General features: G+C 38.0%; 1 protein-coding gene across 2 annotated transcripts in view; it reads right to left on the reverse strand.

The window, feature by feature from the left end:
* Nucleotides 1–18434, reverse strand: part of LOC145979700 (constitutive coactivator of PPAR-gamma-like protein 1 homolog) — a 112387-nt gene that overhangs the window by 7881 nt on the left and 86072 nt on the right. For both annotated transcript variants that reach the window (XM_083112675.1, XM_083112676.1), the window contains exons 14-18: nucleotides 15553–15678; nucleotides 14371–14485; nucleotides 12646–12946; nucleotides 10402–10610; nucleotides 2116–2235 (exon numbers count right to left, since the gene is read on the reverse strand). In XM_083112675.1, coding sequence (XP_082968801.1) covers nucleotides 2116–2235; nucleotides 10402–10610; nucleotides 12646–12946; nucleotides 14371–14485; nucleotides 15553–15678 — 871 coding nt within the window. The remainder of the gene's footprint in view (nucleotides 1–2115; nucleotides 2236–10401; nucleotides 10611–12645; nucleotides 12947–14370; nucleotides 14486–15552; nucleotides 15679–18434) is intronic.

The raw sequence follows: 18434 nt of genomic DNA on the forward strand, positions 1-18434 counted from the left end.
TCTGCCCGATTATCTCCAGACTTTTGCTGGCGCCAGTCTGACTGGTGTCAAGATTCTTTTGCTTGCAATAAGTGAGAGATTGTTTTCCTTTCCATAGGTCTCAGTGCAAATTGGTTTCTCATGAAGTAGAATTGTAAGAATTTCCTGGAAGAGCAATGACTGTGCATAATTGAAAGAAAGTAACATTATTTTAAATTCTTTTTTGTGAAAACGTTTTCATGTTCTATTTTCCTTCTCGCAACATGCATCCTGTGCATAACAGGTTGTATAACTACCAGGATAAATGGTGTTGCAATCTCCTTGCCATCTTTGTGTTCGTTTGAGCTCTGTTGAAAATTAATGCAAATCCTAATGACCCCTTCGAAATAACGACCTTTTTTCCCGGGAAATGTGAAAGGTCGTTGTATCAAGAGTTGACTGTACTTGGAACCAGTTCCCAGAAATAGATACCTGGATCCAGGGGGTACAAAAATACAGGGTGACTGGTCACCATGGTGTCTGAATTTTTAAATTCAGTTCAGAAAAAAATTAAATATTAAGGCTCATTACATCGGCAGATCCATCAGGCCCATTAGTGAGAGAATTCAGCAGTACCTATCAAATGTAAAAACGGCCCAACCCACCACCGGACTTGAACAGCAAATCAAATTCTACAACCATAAAATCGAAAAGGTACGTCAAATACAAAGCACACACTCTCATAGACACAAAAATCAAAGAAACACACGCCATCATGCACTACAACCATGAACTCAATATAGATAGTGGACAGGCACACCACGCCTGGCTTCCCTTACTGCAGCAATTAACACTGGTGAAACACGTCAAGAAACGACACAGCAAATTCCAACGAGGATGGTGGCAGTGGCCACCAAAATTAATAGAAAATCACTTAAAACAGCTTCGCGGAAAATGTGAGTACCTGAATTATCTACTACCATGTCATCATTCCCATAGTATGAATTAGAGTTTGGTTATGGAAATTTCCATTCATTTTGAGTTCACTTATGGAAATTTGCATTACCTTTTCCTTAATAACGGTACAGTATGCCTTTTTTATTGTTATCACATGTACAATTAAATATCAATAATAAACATGCAATAATAAATTTTAGCACTGTTGCTAGAATCTACCATGTATTAGATAGAATGTATTGCATAGTTATTCATGGTGTAACAAGTTGAGCCTTCTTTAGGAAGGCCGCTCTGGTAAATTACTTACTTTTAATCCAATCTTGTATTAATAAATAAATTAAACGTTTTAAGGTTACAATTCATACAGTCCCGTGCAAATGAATTTAAACAAGATATTTTTATGCATGATAAGTCTCTCAAACTTGACTAGTTTCATGATGATGAATCTATGACAAATCGTGTGATACAAATTATATAACAGAAAGAACATATTAGCTATTAAGAAATATTACGAATATGTAATTTATTGTTTCTGAATAGTGTAATTGATGAATTAGGGTATACGTACAAAATAATACATAAACTGTGTAGTTATTGTCGTATTTCAATTAATTCGTACGGGACTGTACTTGTGTGTGAATTCACCCACTAATAAATGTATGAACGTTGAGAAAATATTTCAAATAAAGTAGGCCAAGCAGAAATGAGGTCTACAGTCCCGTGCAAATTAATTGAAATACGACAACAACTACACTCATTATGTATTTTTTTGTACTTATACCCTAAGTCATCAATTACACTATTCAGAAACAATAAATTACGTATTTGTAATATTTTGTAATAGCTAATATGTTGTTCTTTCAGTTATATAATTTGTATTACACGATTTGTCATAGATTCATCATCATGAAACCATAGTCAAGTTTGAGACTCTATCATGCACAAAAATATCTTTTTCCGATTAATTCGCACAGGACTGTAGCTTATCTTAGTTGCATTCATGGCTTTCTTGGCCCGTAAAAACAAAAAAGTCTCCCGAGGAAAAAATGCTGGTGCCTGCGTTATTTTCAGTTTTGTCTATCCCTGCCTTCAGATTTGGCCATTCCTAATTAAAAATCATATCAAATGAAGATATCAGGACCAGTATTCCCACGACAGTTTTCAAATCACAAATTCTAAGGTTTCTGACACATCACTGACCTGTGACCTCCGGCCCCTTGTGGTCTTTCCACGTGTAGGGTACGATGGCCGAATCATCCCAACTGGATAGTTTCCCATGTTGCTACGGAAGTTCTTCAGTCCTCCCACAGATGTCACCTGCTGGAACACGAGAATATACACATTCAACTATCATTCTGGTCAAATGTAAACTTTATTGCAGAGTATATTAATCGAAACAGACACTACCACTTAAAACAGGGACTACAGAATTTACACATAATTGTAGTACCCTAAAACTTAATTCTGTACTGGAAGCCTATGAATGTTACCATGGGAACAAAAGAGGCATTTAGGACAATATCCAGGCGATGGTGGAAACCCTATGCCATGAGAATGAAGTCTGTTGTCTTTCAGAATACATTCATGCCTAAATCGTAACCAAGGAACTGATTTATATGTAATAAAAATGTGATAAATACACATGTATTTGGTTATTTTCACCAAATTTTGGAGTTAAATGTGGACTTAACATTGTAAAAATTCATGTTTTTAATAATATAAGACACTACATAAAATACAGTATGCTTACATTGACATTAATTATAAAACAACACAAAATATGTTATGAGCTAGTAGCAAGGGTGGGGGGTTAACAATGGGCTGCTTTGACTTGGGACTCTCTTCCAACGTTGACAAAATAACATTTGTAACAACCTGGACAATCATTCTCTATTGTTGACAACATAGCCAGGAATTTCAAGTGTATTATAACAACAAAAGCAAACAGTTGGGAGGTGGTATAGTTGTCGTCCCCAAAGAAACCTCACTTTACTTCAAAGAAAGTTCCGAAAGATCATTTTTCCCCCTAACCACCACATGTCAGGTCCACGTACAGTGCAATAAATCGTCCCCTGAAACCTTTCCCACCAATAGTGTCCGTCCAAGAAATGACAGCTCTCGTCAAAGTCCACGTGGACTAAATGAGATGTTGCTAATTCAGTTTCTTTAGAGATTTCTAAACGCGAGGTTGCGGTTCTCTATCTTTGCTAGGTTGTGTTATTGTGTTTTGCTATTTTTTTATGCAATGTAAAGATCTTGGGAGTAAAACGTCACAGTGAATGAATGGACGTCTAAACACTGCAGGTAAAAGGGACAACAGCGCTTTGCCGAAAAACAGGTGGTGGCTCGAAACCGGATACGGGTCCGGTCGGCTTCCTCTGGGGTTCTGTCAAAGATTCCGAACTGGTGATACATTCAGGACCAGCAGTATAAAAACAAGATGACAGAAAACTTGTAATTAATACAATTGGAGGATGTAAAAAAGGTTGTAATTTTAGTTTGATTACAGGGTGGCTACAAACAAGCAGAAATGAAATTCCCTGACTTTTCCAGGTTTTCCAGGACAAAATTTACATTTTTCCCTGACAATTACAAACCAAACTAAATCGATGTTTTTGCAAATGGAAATAATAAACGCATACAGATCCACGTATGGTTTCGTTAAGTACCAATATTATCTTCTATGAAATTGACTTAATTTCTCTATTCTCCATTACTGTGCATAAAGTGGACTTAAAACAACAAATCAACCAACCAATCTATTCTCCATGATTTGAATTCAAACTGCAAAATAGTGAATTTGTAAAATTATTACAATTCACAAGCTAGGGAAGGATTACGGAATTTTGTCATAAGTTTAAAATAAAATACGTGATTATTTTTAAAGTTACGACTAAATGAGAGTGATTGATTAATACAATTTCTAATTTATCAGTCTCCTTATACATTCTCGGTATTATATGTTGATATTTCCAATGAGGTTTGGAACCCTCTGCTTGCAAGAACCATCATGAGTGCGGACTCATTTATCGATGCATAAAGCTACTTCTCTCTTCTCTGTAAAGCAAACAACTTAGCCTAACTCTTTCAGATAAGTGAAATAATTGAATCGAACAAAATAAAGTGTCATATTTTCTTACATTATCAATGGGATTTCTGCTTCAGTACAGTATATCGAAGTGAAGTACTGTGAAACTGACAACTTGCAGTTATACCATAAATGCTGACGAAAAGGGTATGTAGGTATTAGCAATTTAACGCAAGGAATTTATAGGATTGCATTGTACAGGTACCTGATTTAGCTAACCACACATTAAAACAGGAACACTCTAATAATTAAAGCTTCTGAAAGTTCATATACGAGGGGCATCCTGAAAAAAGCTCCAATGGTGCCTATATGCAGCACTAGTGGTCAGAGAGCGACACACACACACACACATGCAGGCAGGAAGAAGTGGCATGTAACTGTAATCTGGTACAGTTGCAATGCAGCCGTTTTAGGACAGTTCTAGGTTAAAGATTGAAGCTCTCATACAGTCTCCCACCGACTGCGATGTAGTCTACATTGCACGCTCAGAATTTGGCACAGAGCCACCAGCAATCATATGAGGTGTGCAGACCGGACGTCGTGAGTGATAGTATGGTCAGACGATGGTGCAGACAATTCAGGGAAGGTCAATCGAAAGTGCACAACCCCATACAGCTGAGTACACATGGGCCCTTTGCATCACTTCAGGTGAGAGATCTTGGACCACTCCCTGTACAGCCCTGGCCTTGAATGTACCGACTTTCATCTCTTTGTTTAACTGAAGAGGTTTCTGGCAGGTCAAGGATTTGACAGCTGCACTGCGGTAGAGATAGTTCCAGTCTTTGCTGTCAGACACATATACCATGGGCATACAAAATTTAGTGCCATGCTACGACAAATGCCAGAACAATGGTGGTGATTATGCTGAAAATTAGGTTAGGACTCACTGTTACTAATGCAATAAATTACAACTGATATTCTTCTTTTATTTATGCCTAATTGGTAGGGACCTTGATATTTTGTTATTTTTTTCGAATTGGTGTTTTTTCTTATTTCTTATTTTTTACTATACGGTGTTATTTTTCCCAAAATTCACATTTTCATTTTAGCGCATTTTCTGGCAAATATCTGAAATTATACCTTCATGGTGTTTTTAAACTACTGTTTCAAATTGTAAGTCACATGGCTTACGCCTCTTCGTGAGAGTTTGATATCTTGAAAGTTATTTTGGGAAAGTTATTTTCCATACCAGTTTTTTTTAATTTTATGGTAAGGATTTTAGATAATGGAATTTTCCCAGTATATACTGAAGGGTGCATAATGACCATAAGTGGAGACGCACCCAAAAAATTAAAATCAATCAATCTCACGTGACAAATACCGATATATTATGGCACCAAAAATTGGCATTATCTTTTTTTGAATTGTTAGTGTTACGTTTCCTAAAATTCGCGTTTTTGTTTTAGAACATTTATCTGCCAAATATACCGAAACTTAATACGCCATTGTGCTTTTAAACTATTATTTTAAATTGTAGGTCACATGGTCTACGTATTTTCGTGACAGTTTGATATATTGGAACAGATTTTTGAGGAAGTAAAAGTAAAGTGCTCCCCTGCACTTTTCCATGAAGGTGTATAGGGGGTGTGGAGTTAGGGCCCCACACTTTCTTGATTACGGCCGAAGGTGGGGGTGATGTGATCAGCGCCACGCTCCTGGCTACCTTTATCCCTCAAAGTTTCCTCAGGGTACCGGCTTCATATGATGCAGGGTGTGCGCCGGAGCAGTTTGAATAGGTGGAAAACATCCCGGTTCTCCCCCGCAGGGGATCGACCCCGGGTCTCTCGCATAGTAATCAGACACCCTAACGACTGAGCTCCATTATTACTCGCTCGACAAATGCCGATGGTGCGCACTTAGCTTGGTAATTCAAAACATATCTCGTGCGACAAATTCGAAGATGTGGCTCCCATGTGACGGTAGATACGCACTCGATCTCCTGTTAGAACCCTGCCACTTTGCTCTGTGATACAAATGATTTTGATAGAAGTTGAAAAAATTGTGGGAAATACATGATTTAATGTGGCTGTCGGAATTATTCCATGTACGTATAACTCTATAGTGTTTACTCTTGAGTAAAATGTTGGAAAACTTGCATGTTCTATGTACACAAACATGGCCTAGAAAAGACGAGAATGTTGGATTTCATGGAACTTTTAGTTGTTTTAGGAAATTTCTTTAAAAAAAATCGCTAAAAATGCCAACAATTCGCTTTTCATGCCAAATTCCCATTATTTCGATATTTCGAACGGGCGAAAAATGTGTCCAGACATCACTGCACATTCCTAAACATAACTTCGCAGCAATTACAATTTTTCAAGGTTTTGGCGTTCGCGAAAAATCAATGTCCCTACTAATTGAAAATTACTTTCTCGTCACCCCTCGTATAAATCAGTAGATGGAAAGTGAAAATTTTGCAGGGCTGGCATAGAAAAGTCAATTGTTGAAGAAAGTGATTTGCTTTTATGATTGAATGATTCGAGTAAATATATTAAAATATTTACGTATTGATTATTAGTATTTTATTTCATAATATTGGACATTAACCTTACTCAGTGAGAGATTAATGACAATCTCTCACGAGTTTAAACAGACAGGACAGAGAATGGCGTTAATTTCATTGCAATACTAGTGTTGCAGTAAATTTGAGGTTGGGAGCAAGCACTTGCCAATTTTTATAACGTTCACCAATGCAGATTTATGTTTCACTTTTTCGTGATAGTATTCAATATATGTATATCCCGTTTGGTTGGATTCTTCTTGATATCTAAGAATAGTGCAATGTCATTGTATACGTATGTTAACTTACATGTTAACTTGTGTGAAACCAGTAATACGTCAGGATGATGAAAGAAGACCTTCGTAAGCACTGCTACATTAAATAAGGTGAAGTGAGCCAGAAGAGTAATAAAATTCCAGCAGCATATTTGCAGTCTAAAGCTCTTCTTGTTTATGCATGTGCTTTTTGTTGGATGTTGCAGTCCATGCAATTTCTGTCGCATGTTGTAGTGAGATACTTTGTCGGGTGGCGATATTCGACAAAAATCGTATGTATCAATGGAACCTATTTGTTTCCATGTTCCTTCAGTTTGCCCAACAAAATGCCTTACTACAACGTCCGACAACTATCGGATGGTGCCACCCGCTCTTATCCCCTTCATCTGTTGACCACCCGCTCTTATCCCCTTCATCTGTTGACAAGTCCCCTTACTACTCCCATACGGACAAGAAAAATTATACAAGGGGTGATCAACTGAAATCCGTTCGTTCCATGTATTATTGGTATAGTGTGTAGGAGGATATTGTTTGTCCAATAGTGTGTAATGGCTAATGTCCCTGTGTGTTGGGTGTAGGAATGTTGTTTATACGTGTTTCCGTTTTGCAGGTATAACGAGTGAAAGATGGCGTTCAACATCCCCAATCCGTCCAAACAGGACCAGCGTGCTGTCATCCAGTTTCTGAGTGCCGAAGGTTGTCAACCAGCTGAATTGTACCGGCGTATGAAAGACGTGTATGGTGATGCATGCGTGTCCAAAACAACAGTGGCGGACTGGGCAAGAATGTCTCGGAAGGGGCGTGAATAAACCACTGATTATGCCCGTCCTGGTCAAGCCCATGTTGTTGCCACAGAAGACATGTGTGAAAAGGTGAATGCGGCAATATCTGCAGATAGACGCATGAGTATTCGATCCATAGCGAACGAGTTAAACATGGGTTATGGTACTGCTCACAAAATTGTGAAAGCTCTGGGTTATCATAAAGTGTGCGCGCAGTGGATACCAGGGTATTGACGGAGGACCAAAAGTTGGAGCGTATGGGATGCTCTATTGAACATTTGTCACGTTACCATTTGGAAGGTAACGACTTCTTGCTGCGCATTGTTGCTGAGGATGAAACTTGGTGCCATCATTTTGAACCGAGTTCAAAGTCTTCCACTATGCAGTGGAAACACCCCTCATCTCCACGTCCCAAAAAGTTCAAGACGCAACCGTCTGCGGTTCCCCCTTATAATTCAATGCATTTTCCACGTAATATTTAGAGGCTTAACCTTTATTCCCCCGATGGTACCATATGGTATCATCAGAGTAAGGTCGTACTCGCCCGATGATACCATATTGTATCATGGTGCTGATTATGAAATGAATGTGCTTTTTGGACCTTCATACTCTTATGTTTGGGTGGAAACTCTGACACAGGTCTGGAGCAAGCCTGGGAAATTCACAATGATGACCAACCATCCGCCTCTCACCCCCGCCATCCACAACATATCCATGCCACATTTCCGAACACAGTTTCACATTTTGGCTCATTATTCAACTTGTATGGCACCCAGGAACATGAAACATGTTTCAATCTCTTTGGAAACGTTCATTCTATGAAGAGAATACTAAGGTTTGTGCCTTCTCCCTAAAATAGCGGGAAAACAGGGGGCAAACTCCAGATTTTTATGTTGTTTTTTTCATTGAAATTCGGTGGTCGCGCCCCCAAAACCTCCCTTCCTTGGTTCGGTGTTCTGAATTGTACACGGTTGCATGCTCTGATGTTTTAGCTGCAAAACAAAACTTATCCGAAGTAGATTGATCCCATTGTGCCCGAGTTATAACAATTTTATGAGCAATTTGCAAATTACCTATTTTTAGTAAAAAACAGAGTTTCACATTTTGGCTTATTATTCAACTTGTATGGCACCCAGAAACATGAAACATGTTTCATTCTCTTAGGAAACGTCCATTCTTTGAAGAGAATACTAAGGTTTGCGTCTTCTCTCTCGGGTTAGGTGGTAGATCAGCATTTGCTGAACCTCGCCCAAGAATAAAGACCATTGAATTGAATTGAATTGAATAGCGGGAGAAGAGGGGGCAAACTCCACATTTTATGTTTTTTCATTGAAATTCGGGGGTCGTGCCCCCCAAGTCCCCCCTTTCTCGGTCCAGCATTCTGAATTGTACACGGTTGCATGCTCTGATGTTTATCTGAAAAACAAATCTTATCCGAAGTAGATTGATCCCATAGTGCCCGAGTTATAACAATTTTCCTCCAAAAATGCAAATTAGCTATTTTTAGTAAAAAAACAGAGTTTCACATTTTGGCTTATTATTCAACTTGTATGGCACCCAAGAACATGAAACATGTTTCATTCTCTTGAGAATTGTCCATTCTTTGAAAAAGAATACTAAAGTTTGCGCCTTCTTCCCAAAATAGTAGGAGAAGAGGGGGCAAACTCCAAATTTTTATGTTTTTTTTCCATTGAAATTTGTGGGTCGTGCCCCCCAAACCCCCTTCCTTGGTTCGGCGTTCTGAATTGTACACGGTTGCATTCGCTGATGTTTTACCTGCAAAACAAAACTTATCCGAAGTACATTGCTACCATAGTGTCCGAGTTATAACAATTTTCCTCCAAAAATGAAAATTACCTATTTTTCGTAATAAAAAATATTTTAAAAAATCACATTTTGGCTTATTATTCAACTTGTATGGCACCCAAGAACATGAAACATGTTTTATTCTCTTGAGAAATGTCCATTCTTTGAAAAAGAATACTAAAGTTCGCGCCTTCTCCCCAAAATAGAGGGAGAAGAGGGTGCAAACTCCAGATTTTTATGTTTTTTCCATTGAAATTCGGGGGACATGCCCCCCCCCCCCCCCCCCAGCCCCCTTCCTCGGTCCGGTGTTCTGAATTGTGGACGGTTGCATGCACTGATATTTTAGCTGCAAAACAAAAGTTATCCGAAGTAGATTGCTCCCATATTTTATAACAATTTTCCTCCAAAGAGTGTTCGAATTTAAAATTCCCGCCGAGAAGCCCGGCAGAGAGAAATTTCTCTCTCTCTCTCCTCCTGCCATCACTGGTTTCTGGCACTGTGGTTGTGTTGCGTATAAAAGGGACCTAAAAGTTGAGGCCGAAACTTACGAACGAAATTTCCTGTTCCCGTGCAGAGTTCCATAACAATATCTTTAAATAAATAAATAAAAAAATAAAAAAAAAAAGTCTATGAAGACGAAATTCCCTGACATTTCCCTGACTTTTTTTGACACCTCAAATTCCCTGACATTTCCCGGTTTTCCAGGTCTGTCGCCACCCTGGATTAACGTCGCTTCGGACTTTGCAAGTTATTCGCAAGAAATTCAACCAAATATTTCATGTAGTTATTGTGCGAATATGGAGTATATGTTGAGAAATGTTCTGAAATATGTAAATAATATGTAAAAATAACTAACATATGTGAAATATGAGGCAAAACCTAATATATATATACAAATATGGAAAATCAAAACAATTTTTCGAGTCTCCATGCCATGATGAGCAAAGATAATACAAAATATAACTGATTATCAGCTTCACACATAAATATGTATTTACATATAGACCCATTCCCTGATCATAACAAAACACTTACTTGTGGTGGAACTGCGAGAGCTCGTCCTCGAGGCACGCTTCCGTAATTTGGACCCCAGCTGCCAACAACCACCCCAGCTATCTCCAGCTGCCCTCCCCGTGCAAGAACAGCACGTCTACCTATCAGACCACGACCTCTGCTTTGGTTCATGAGAGGGCCACCAGCCGGAACTACATTTGGTGGAGGTGGCAACCCTGTCATTCTCAGACCTGAAATAAAACAACTGTATAACAACTCTGAAGCTAGGACAGTAAAGGGTGAATAAATTCATTATAAAACCTTCAAAAAGTCAACTTGGTCACTAACATGAAAAATGGAAGAGATATTCCCACTGGGTTTCTTATCTTATCAAGCTACATTTGATGAGGTTTCCAGAAAGTCATTTCACGAGATGAAAGGACATAATTACTAGGGCTGAACCAATACGAGTTTGAACCACTGTACATAATGCTGAAACACCAAATACCACTGATACGAGTACCAAAATGTCCTAATTATAACAATTCATTGTAGTTCACAATATTTATTAATTTCAATATGTAAGCATTCCAATGGAAATATAAAAAAAGTAAAAAAAAAAAGTAAAGTGTTCCCCTGTGCTTAGCACCATGCCATGAAGGCGTATAGGGGGTGTGGGGGTAACGCCCCACACTTTCTTGATCCGGTCGTGAGTGGGGGTGATGTGATCAGCATCACGCCCCTGACCACCTTTACCCCCCAGGGTTTCTCCCAGGTACCCATGTTATTCAACGCTGGGTGGGCGCCGGGGCCGCTTCCATCTTTAGAAAAGTTCCGGATTTGAACTGGCCGAGGATCGAACCCGGGACCTTTAGCATGGTAGTCAGACGCGTTACCGACTGAGCCACCGCGACCACATAATATACCATTGCAATCTACCTGAGTAGTAGCGTTGCTTTAAAATATTAAGATGCATAATTTTCATTACTTTTACAACCACACTGTGGGAAGAAATGGATTTTATGATTAAAATGTGTACGTTAATATGATTTAGTCACAATAGTATATTTATTAGGGATGGGCCAATACCAATAAAGTACCGATATAAAATTTACACATACCGATCCGATATAATATTCCAAATGGTACTTTAAGAACGCAAACAGTTCATTGACCTCCTAATAAGGGTTTGTTTCCAGGTGACTGCAGTGCAAAAGAGGCTGCATATTTAGACATTTACATTTTTTTAAAGTAGGGCACAGAGATTATCCATAAAAATTATAAAATGGCAGGATTTTGTACTTAATTATAAGATATTTATAGATATATCGGATTGGTAAAATAATCTGTAATTTTACCAATAAATCAATACACCGATATAGCTATATCGGCAGATACTGATAGAGTACCGATTAATCTGCTCCATTCCTAATACCTACCATTTATATATTCAAATTTACAAATATCCAGAGTTATTTAACTTGTTACAATTTTCAAATATCAGTGCTGGTAAAAGTATCAGCACTCGTATCAGCTCAGCACTAATTTATACACAACAATTCTCCCCAAGTTACAGGTTATTTACAGAGACTTAAAATTATCTTCAATTTCACTATGTCCCATCTCTACTTTTTAGTCACTGTAACAAAAGAATGTGATGTACACTCAATTTCAGTGCTTTCACAGACAGTGATATAACATGTGGCATCAAACACAACATTCTTAGGGGCATGCATATTTAGTTTTTAACGAAAACACCAAAAACACGAGATGTGAGGTGCATTTTCATACCCTGTTCACGAAATGAACTGCAAAAAGTGAAATAGACTCAAACACGAAATTTAGTTTATTTAATGACACGACGTGACACTTTCTGAAGTTTCAATTATCCTGCAAGTTATGCAATTCATGGAAAATTTATTAATTCTGCTGTAAATATATGGGAAGAAAGAATGAACCCTTTATACTGGGAATAAACTTAATACTCTTGGTAACTACATAAATGATATTAGAAGGGTTATGTTTATTTTGTAATAAATGCAATATTTAAATGAAATTTTGGATTATATAAACGATGTTAAAACCAAAATGTCGTTTTATATAAAACTTTTGATCAGTTTTTTCACTGCTATAACACAAAAATTTTATTTTATCTACCACTTTTACCTGAAATTGACTATTTGTACCAAAAAATATGTGCCTCTAATCATTCTTCAACTACTAACCAAAAATTTAAAAGCTGACAAAGTTAGTTAAAAAATACGAGTCCAAAATATGTGTCCATACCTGTCATTTGAGGGAACGGAGGGCGAGCAAACTGCGCATTCAACCCTTCCAGAATGGCCTTCCTCATCCTTTCAACCTTCACAACCTGTTCTATGTGGTGGTCGCACAGTTCCAACAAGTTTTTCACGGAGCCAGCCTTATGGAGCTTGTAATGGAACAGTTTTCCATCAAAGAACAGCCAGGGACAGCACATCAACCATGGAATTGGAGCACCACATGCATCATTGGCCAATAAAGCAGTCTCGACACCCTGCATGAACAATGCTGCCAACTGCACTCCACGGTTGGTCACTAAAGGCAGCTGAAAAAAGAAATGTAATCAATTACAGTTTAGTTAAAACCAAATTTTGTCATCTTTTTAACACAATTTAAGCATGACGTCCACTGAGATGCGAAGAAACGTGGTTAACAGAATGCAACAGACCCTTTTCTGGCATCTCGCTGGGAAATAACCTGCAGACTCCTGGTACGGAAATTCCCGCTTCCGTTCTTGTAGTGGACGTTGCACCATTTGATTTCAGTAGAAGCAGACAACAGAAGATCTGTTGCTGCATTTCTCTGCATCTCAGTGGGTGTTACGGTTTAAGTATCTTTACAATGATATTCTATATAAAACATGTTCTTCCATTTAGTACATGACAAAGAATTTAAAATAAAATGCTCAGCGCACAAACACACAGATATACAAAGATATCAAAACATATTATTACTCACTATTTAATTTATAAAGAATTTTTTTTTACGGCAAGTAATGTTTTGATTGATTACCGTATTGCACTTTTTTGCAAATTATTGCCCCAAAAACCATGGTGCGTATTATCAGGTGAGAAATAATAGAAAGTGACTTCCTCCATGCTGCAAATCCATAATATAAATTTTGATCTCGCTTTCTTCTACTACAGAATAAACAAGATGATTACACAAAAGTGAAAGCTTTGGGATGCTAAACACTGTGGAGGGAGTGTGTGTTGGTGACTTCATTGAATAGGTATGATGTCATTCAGTCTTGATCGGCATAGCAATGGCTTTAAGACTAATTGTTAGTCGCTTTTACCCATCAAAAACAAGGGTGTGCATTACACACACGGAAAGGTAATTGATTTAGTTTGTTTAATGTCACATTTCTGCCACTTTTGATTAATTGCAGCCACGGAAATGGATGGTGATAAAAATGAAGTTGATAAAGGGACTGAACACATATGGACTACACAAGCCTCAAGGAGGATTACACTGGCTTTGAGTGTATGCACCAGAGCGTCTTCGCAGTGCAGTTACCGGGGATGTACTTCATGGAATACGAGATTGACCTTTGGGTGATGGTAGAGACCTGTAGGAAGGCCAAAACGAAAATAGAGATATAACATTGAGATAGACCTAAAGGAAATCAGTAAGAATGGAAAAGATTGGATTTATCTTGCCCAGGATAGGGACAGATGGAAGGCTTATGTTGCTGCAGTCATAAACCTTCGGGTTGAAGAAGGTTAGAGAGCAAGTTAGTTAGTGGAACACTTTTGTGTCAAAATATTAAAAATATATATTTGTAACTGCTGTAACAGGCACCGATTATATTCACTATTCAAAACATTAAAATCATGTGGTTGGTAGCTTTTTAACGCCTCGGTTTCTACTGCTGTTTACAAGGTACGCTGGGCTAAACTACTTGCTAAAATACACACTAACATGTTCAAGGTAGTTATTTTTTCCATTAACTAAATCACTGCTTACCTGCAATTCCTGTAAATAGTGAGCATTCATAAGCTCCGGTGAGAATGCTTGAGCAATAAATGCATCCAGTTCAGGTTTACGCAAAACCCTTTTGTCGGGGAAAGACATTATGTACCTGCGTGAACAAACAAAATGATTACTGTCAATTTATTGAAACAAACAAATATATAGTTAAGTATTTATAATTGGGAAGAGAGAGACACGGTAGTATATAAATACGGAGAAAGTAGTACTCACTTTTATCCGCGAAGCTGTTTTTTCTTCTTTTTCGATTAATTTCAGTGGCCACTGCCACCATCCAACGAGGAAATTAATCGAAAAAGAAGAAAAAACAGCTTCGCGGATAAAAATGAGTACTACTTTCTCCGTATTTAAGTATTTACATGTGGACAATGCAGTAAAAATAAAACATTTGGAGGTGCATTTACTGCATAACATGCTCTATGGGTACTTGAGCATTGGTTTGAATTTATTTACCGATAACAGATGATACTTGTGGGAAATCAACTGCAAAATTCAAAATAAACTCTTGAACATGAAATTTAGAGCTAATTTTCCGACAACACTTTCTGACGTCTGAAGTTTCCTTTTAAATAAAATCACAGAAAAATGGTTAATTCTGCTGCCAACATTTGAGAAGCAAAAATGGACTCGTTTACAGAGGACTAAACTTAATATTCTGATAACTAGATAAATGTGTTATCAGAAAGTAAATGTTCATTTTATTTGGGCTTGTTTTTAAGTCTATTTCATGCACAGAAAAGCTATTCGGTTGATTGATTGATTGAGTTGGTATTTTAAGTCCACTTTATGCAGAGTAAGGCTAATCTGGACTGGACCTACAGTTTAAAGTGGGATCCAAACCACTATGTGCCTCCACCAGGTATCGAACCCAGGACCCCTTGATTACAAGGTGATGATGCAACAATTGCACCATCAGGAGGCCCCGAAAGGCTAATCGGGACTGGACTTACAGCTCTAGGATGCTTGTGAAAAAGCACATAAATCACAAACTGTTATTGTATGTTACTTTCATTTAAGACACATTGAATCAATTAATAAAAATATTGAAATATGCCTAGTTTTTGTTGACCTTTTATTCACCGTAAATATATGGTATCCTTATTAGTATCCTGAAACTTCATGTACAACATTGACAGATTGCTGCTTACAGACACTTACCTTAGCACACAAGCCATCACAAGAAGATGCTGAGGTACGTAGGCAGGATTCAACATCATAGGTGTATCAGAACGCATACACGTGAGGAAAGCTCGGAGGCGACGCCTCTTGTCATCAATTGCAGACCTGCAATAGGAATGAATTTATATTTCAGTTCCTAATTGTTAGATGCATGCATGCTTTGTATTGTTTTGTCTTGTAAATATCTATTTAAGTGAAGTATCTCTTTATTTGTGTGTATGTGTGTTTTTATATATTATTAATTATGTATGTATATTTAAACTGTATGCAAGTCTCCCATAATTGGAGAAGCTTTCTCTGTTGGAGACAACTACAATTAAATAAATAAATAAATAAATAAATATTTGGTTTTTGACGAAAACATGAAATGTGAAATAACATATTGTAATGTTCATTTTTTCAGGTTTCTGGAAGGTGTTAGGTAGATTTTCTACCCTGTCTTGTTACGAAACAATGTGAATTAGACATTAAATTTAGCGACACAACACTTTCTGAAATCACAATTATCCTTTGAGCGTTAAGCAATTCACGGAAAATTGATTAATTCTGCTGTAAATATTTGAGTAGCAAAAATAGACCCCTCTATACAGTAATAAACTTAATATTCTGGTAATGACATAAATGTGCTATTAGAAGGGATATGTTTATTTCGTGTAGTAAGTGCAGTTTTTAAACCAAATTCGGGATAATATTAACATTTTTAAAAACCAAAATATACCGCTGTAACAGTGATATTTTATTTTACTTACCACTTTTGAACCCGAAATTGACTGTTTTTGTACCAAAATTTTGCTTCTTTATTTACTAAAAATGTGTGTCTCTACTAATTGTACAACTTATCAAGAACAACTGCCACTCCTTACTTCCGTTATCTGCATCTACAGACCTCATTATCTAATTTCATTTTATTCAAATTATTAACATACACACTAGAACAGCATACAAATCAGAAGGCTACCAATCGATTGGTTTACTTTGCTCTTCTCCCACTTTTTTTTAATCACGAAGATGAGGATGAGTCATGATATGATGAAATTGATGAAGGGACATTCATCAGAAGGCTATTATCAGAAAGTATCCATAGTGGTGGCCAGCAGATGGCAAAACGATTACACAATTAAATGGCAATTAAAAAAGGGTAAAATCAATGGTGTTTTTAAAGGGTGTGATCTTCAGGCTTGAGAAAACTATGTACAATGAAGCACCCATTTTATGCTTTTCTAGGGCCCAAAGAGAATACAAGCTAAATTAAAAAAAACCCTCAGGATTATGCTGCCCCTCTCCTATCCATAGCTCTTCATGAAGCAAGGAAAGGAGATTGTCCTTGTACTTGAACTTCTGTTATTTAGCGTAGCTTTGATGCCACTTTTGGCTAATCGCGAAAATGAGGATGAGTGATGTTATGATGAAGGGACACTCGCAAAGAACATCCATGTCCAGGCTGGGATTCGAACCTGGGATCCCCGTCATTATAGTGTGCTGTGCGAACTAGTAACTTTTCCTTTGTCTTTGGAAAGGAAAGAGGAGTAAACCCTTCACCGACTTCACTCCTCCAAAGTAATGGTCACCTACTTTCAGAATGGAATTTATTATCCTTTGCAAAAAGCCTCAGCTTTAGTTGTACACTTGGCAAACGAAACTGCCATAAAAGAAAGTGAGATGGGGAAAAGAGGAAAGTTTCACAGCTAACAGATTCATCTACTGGACAATTTTATATAGGCACAGATAGGGAAAACACACATCAAAAAGTTGAGACTAGTTCTGTAACATGCCAACAGATGGCAGCGCAAGGCTGCACACCCAGGCACAGGGTGCACCAACCTTCATAAGTCAGTGTGCCAAGAGACATCGTCCTGTGTACATCGTGAGCTGTGCAGCTGATGCTCTTCTGACCACGTGCGTTACCACGTCTGCGATTTCATCATGGACAGCAAGTTAGAACAACGAGCAAACATGAAATTCTGTGTGGAACTGGGCAAATCCACCACAGAACCACATGTGCTTCAAGAGAACATCACTGAAAGACGGCACGCTGACTGAGTTCTAGGCAGACCTGGATGCGGGGTTCCTTCTGCTCCTGGGTCTGCAGCCTCGGGACGAACTTGGCAGCAACACGGTGCATGTTCAAATCACAAGTGAGAATTGCCTGCACTGTTCAGTATGACACCGACAATGGCAGCAATGTTGTGGATTGCTGTCTGATGATCCTCATGCACAAGTTGCCGAATGGTTTCGACATTTTCGGGTGTTGTGCTCATCCTGATCTCTCGCAGTCTTCCAGTGATATTCTTCCACTCTTGAAGCATGCGTGCCACTTAAAACACCTCGCACGACTCATTGCAGCATTGCTGTACCCTTGCCGAATCATGTCAAGCGTCTCTGTGGTGGATTTGGCCAGTTTCACACAGAATTTCACGTTCGCTCGTTGTTCTAACTTGCTGCCCATGATGAAATCGCAGAAGTGGTAATGCACGTGGTCAGAAGAGAACCAGCTGCACAGCTCACGATGTACACAGGACGATGTCTCTTGGCACACTGACTTATGAAGGTTGGTGCTCCCTGTGCCTGTAGCCTTGCGCTGCCATCTGTTGGCATGTTACAGAACTAGTCTCGAAACTTTTTTTTAACTCTTAAAGTTAAAACAGGAAATTAGAGTTACGGCAAACATAACATTGAGGTAAAGTTTCAATTATTTAATATTGCCTTTTACCAGAGAATGGCCTCATAAAACCAGGATTTAAGTTTTTTTTGTGGTTTACAAAAAAATAGAAAAATTATACTTATACATACAAAAAATATATAAAAATGGAAGAATTATGCACTCAATCACTGGATATTACAGAAATATAAGATGGGTAAAA

The sequence above is a fragment of the Lepisma saccharinum genome, chromosome 26 (genome assembly GCF_977018435.1).
Source record: "Lepisma saccharinum chromosome 26, izLepSacc3.1, whole genome shotgun sequence".
Lineage (NCBI taxonomy): Eukaryota > Metazoa > Arthropoda > Insecta > Zygentoma > Lepismatidae > Lepisma > Lepisma saccharinum.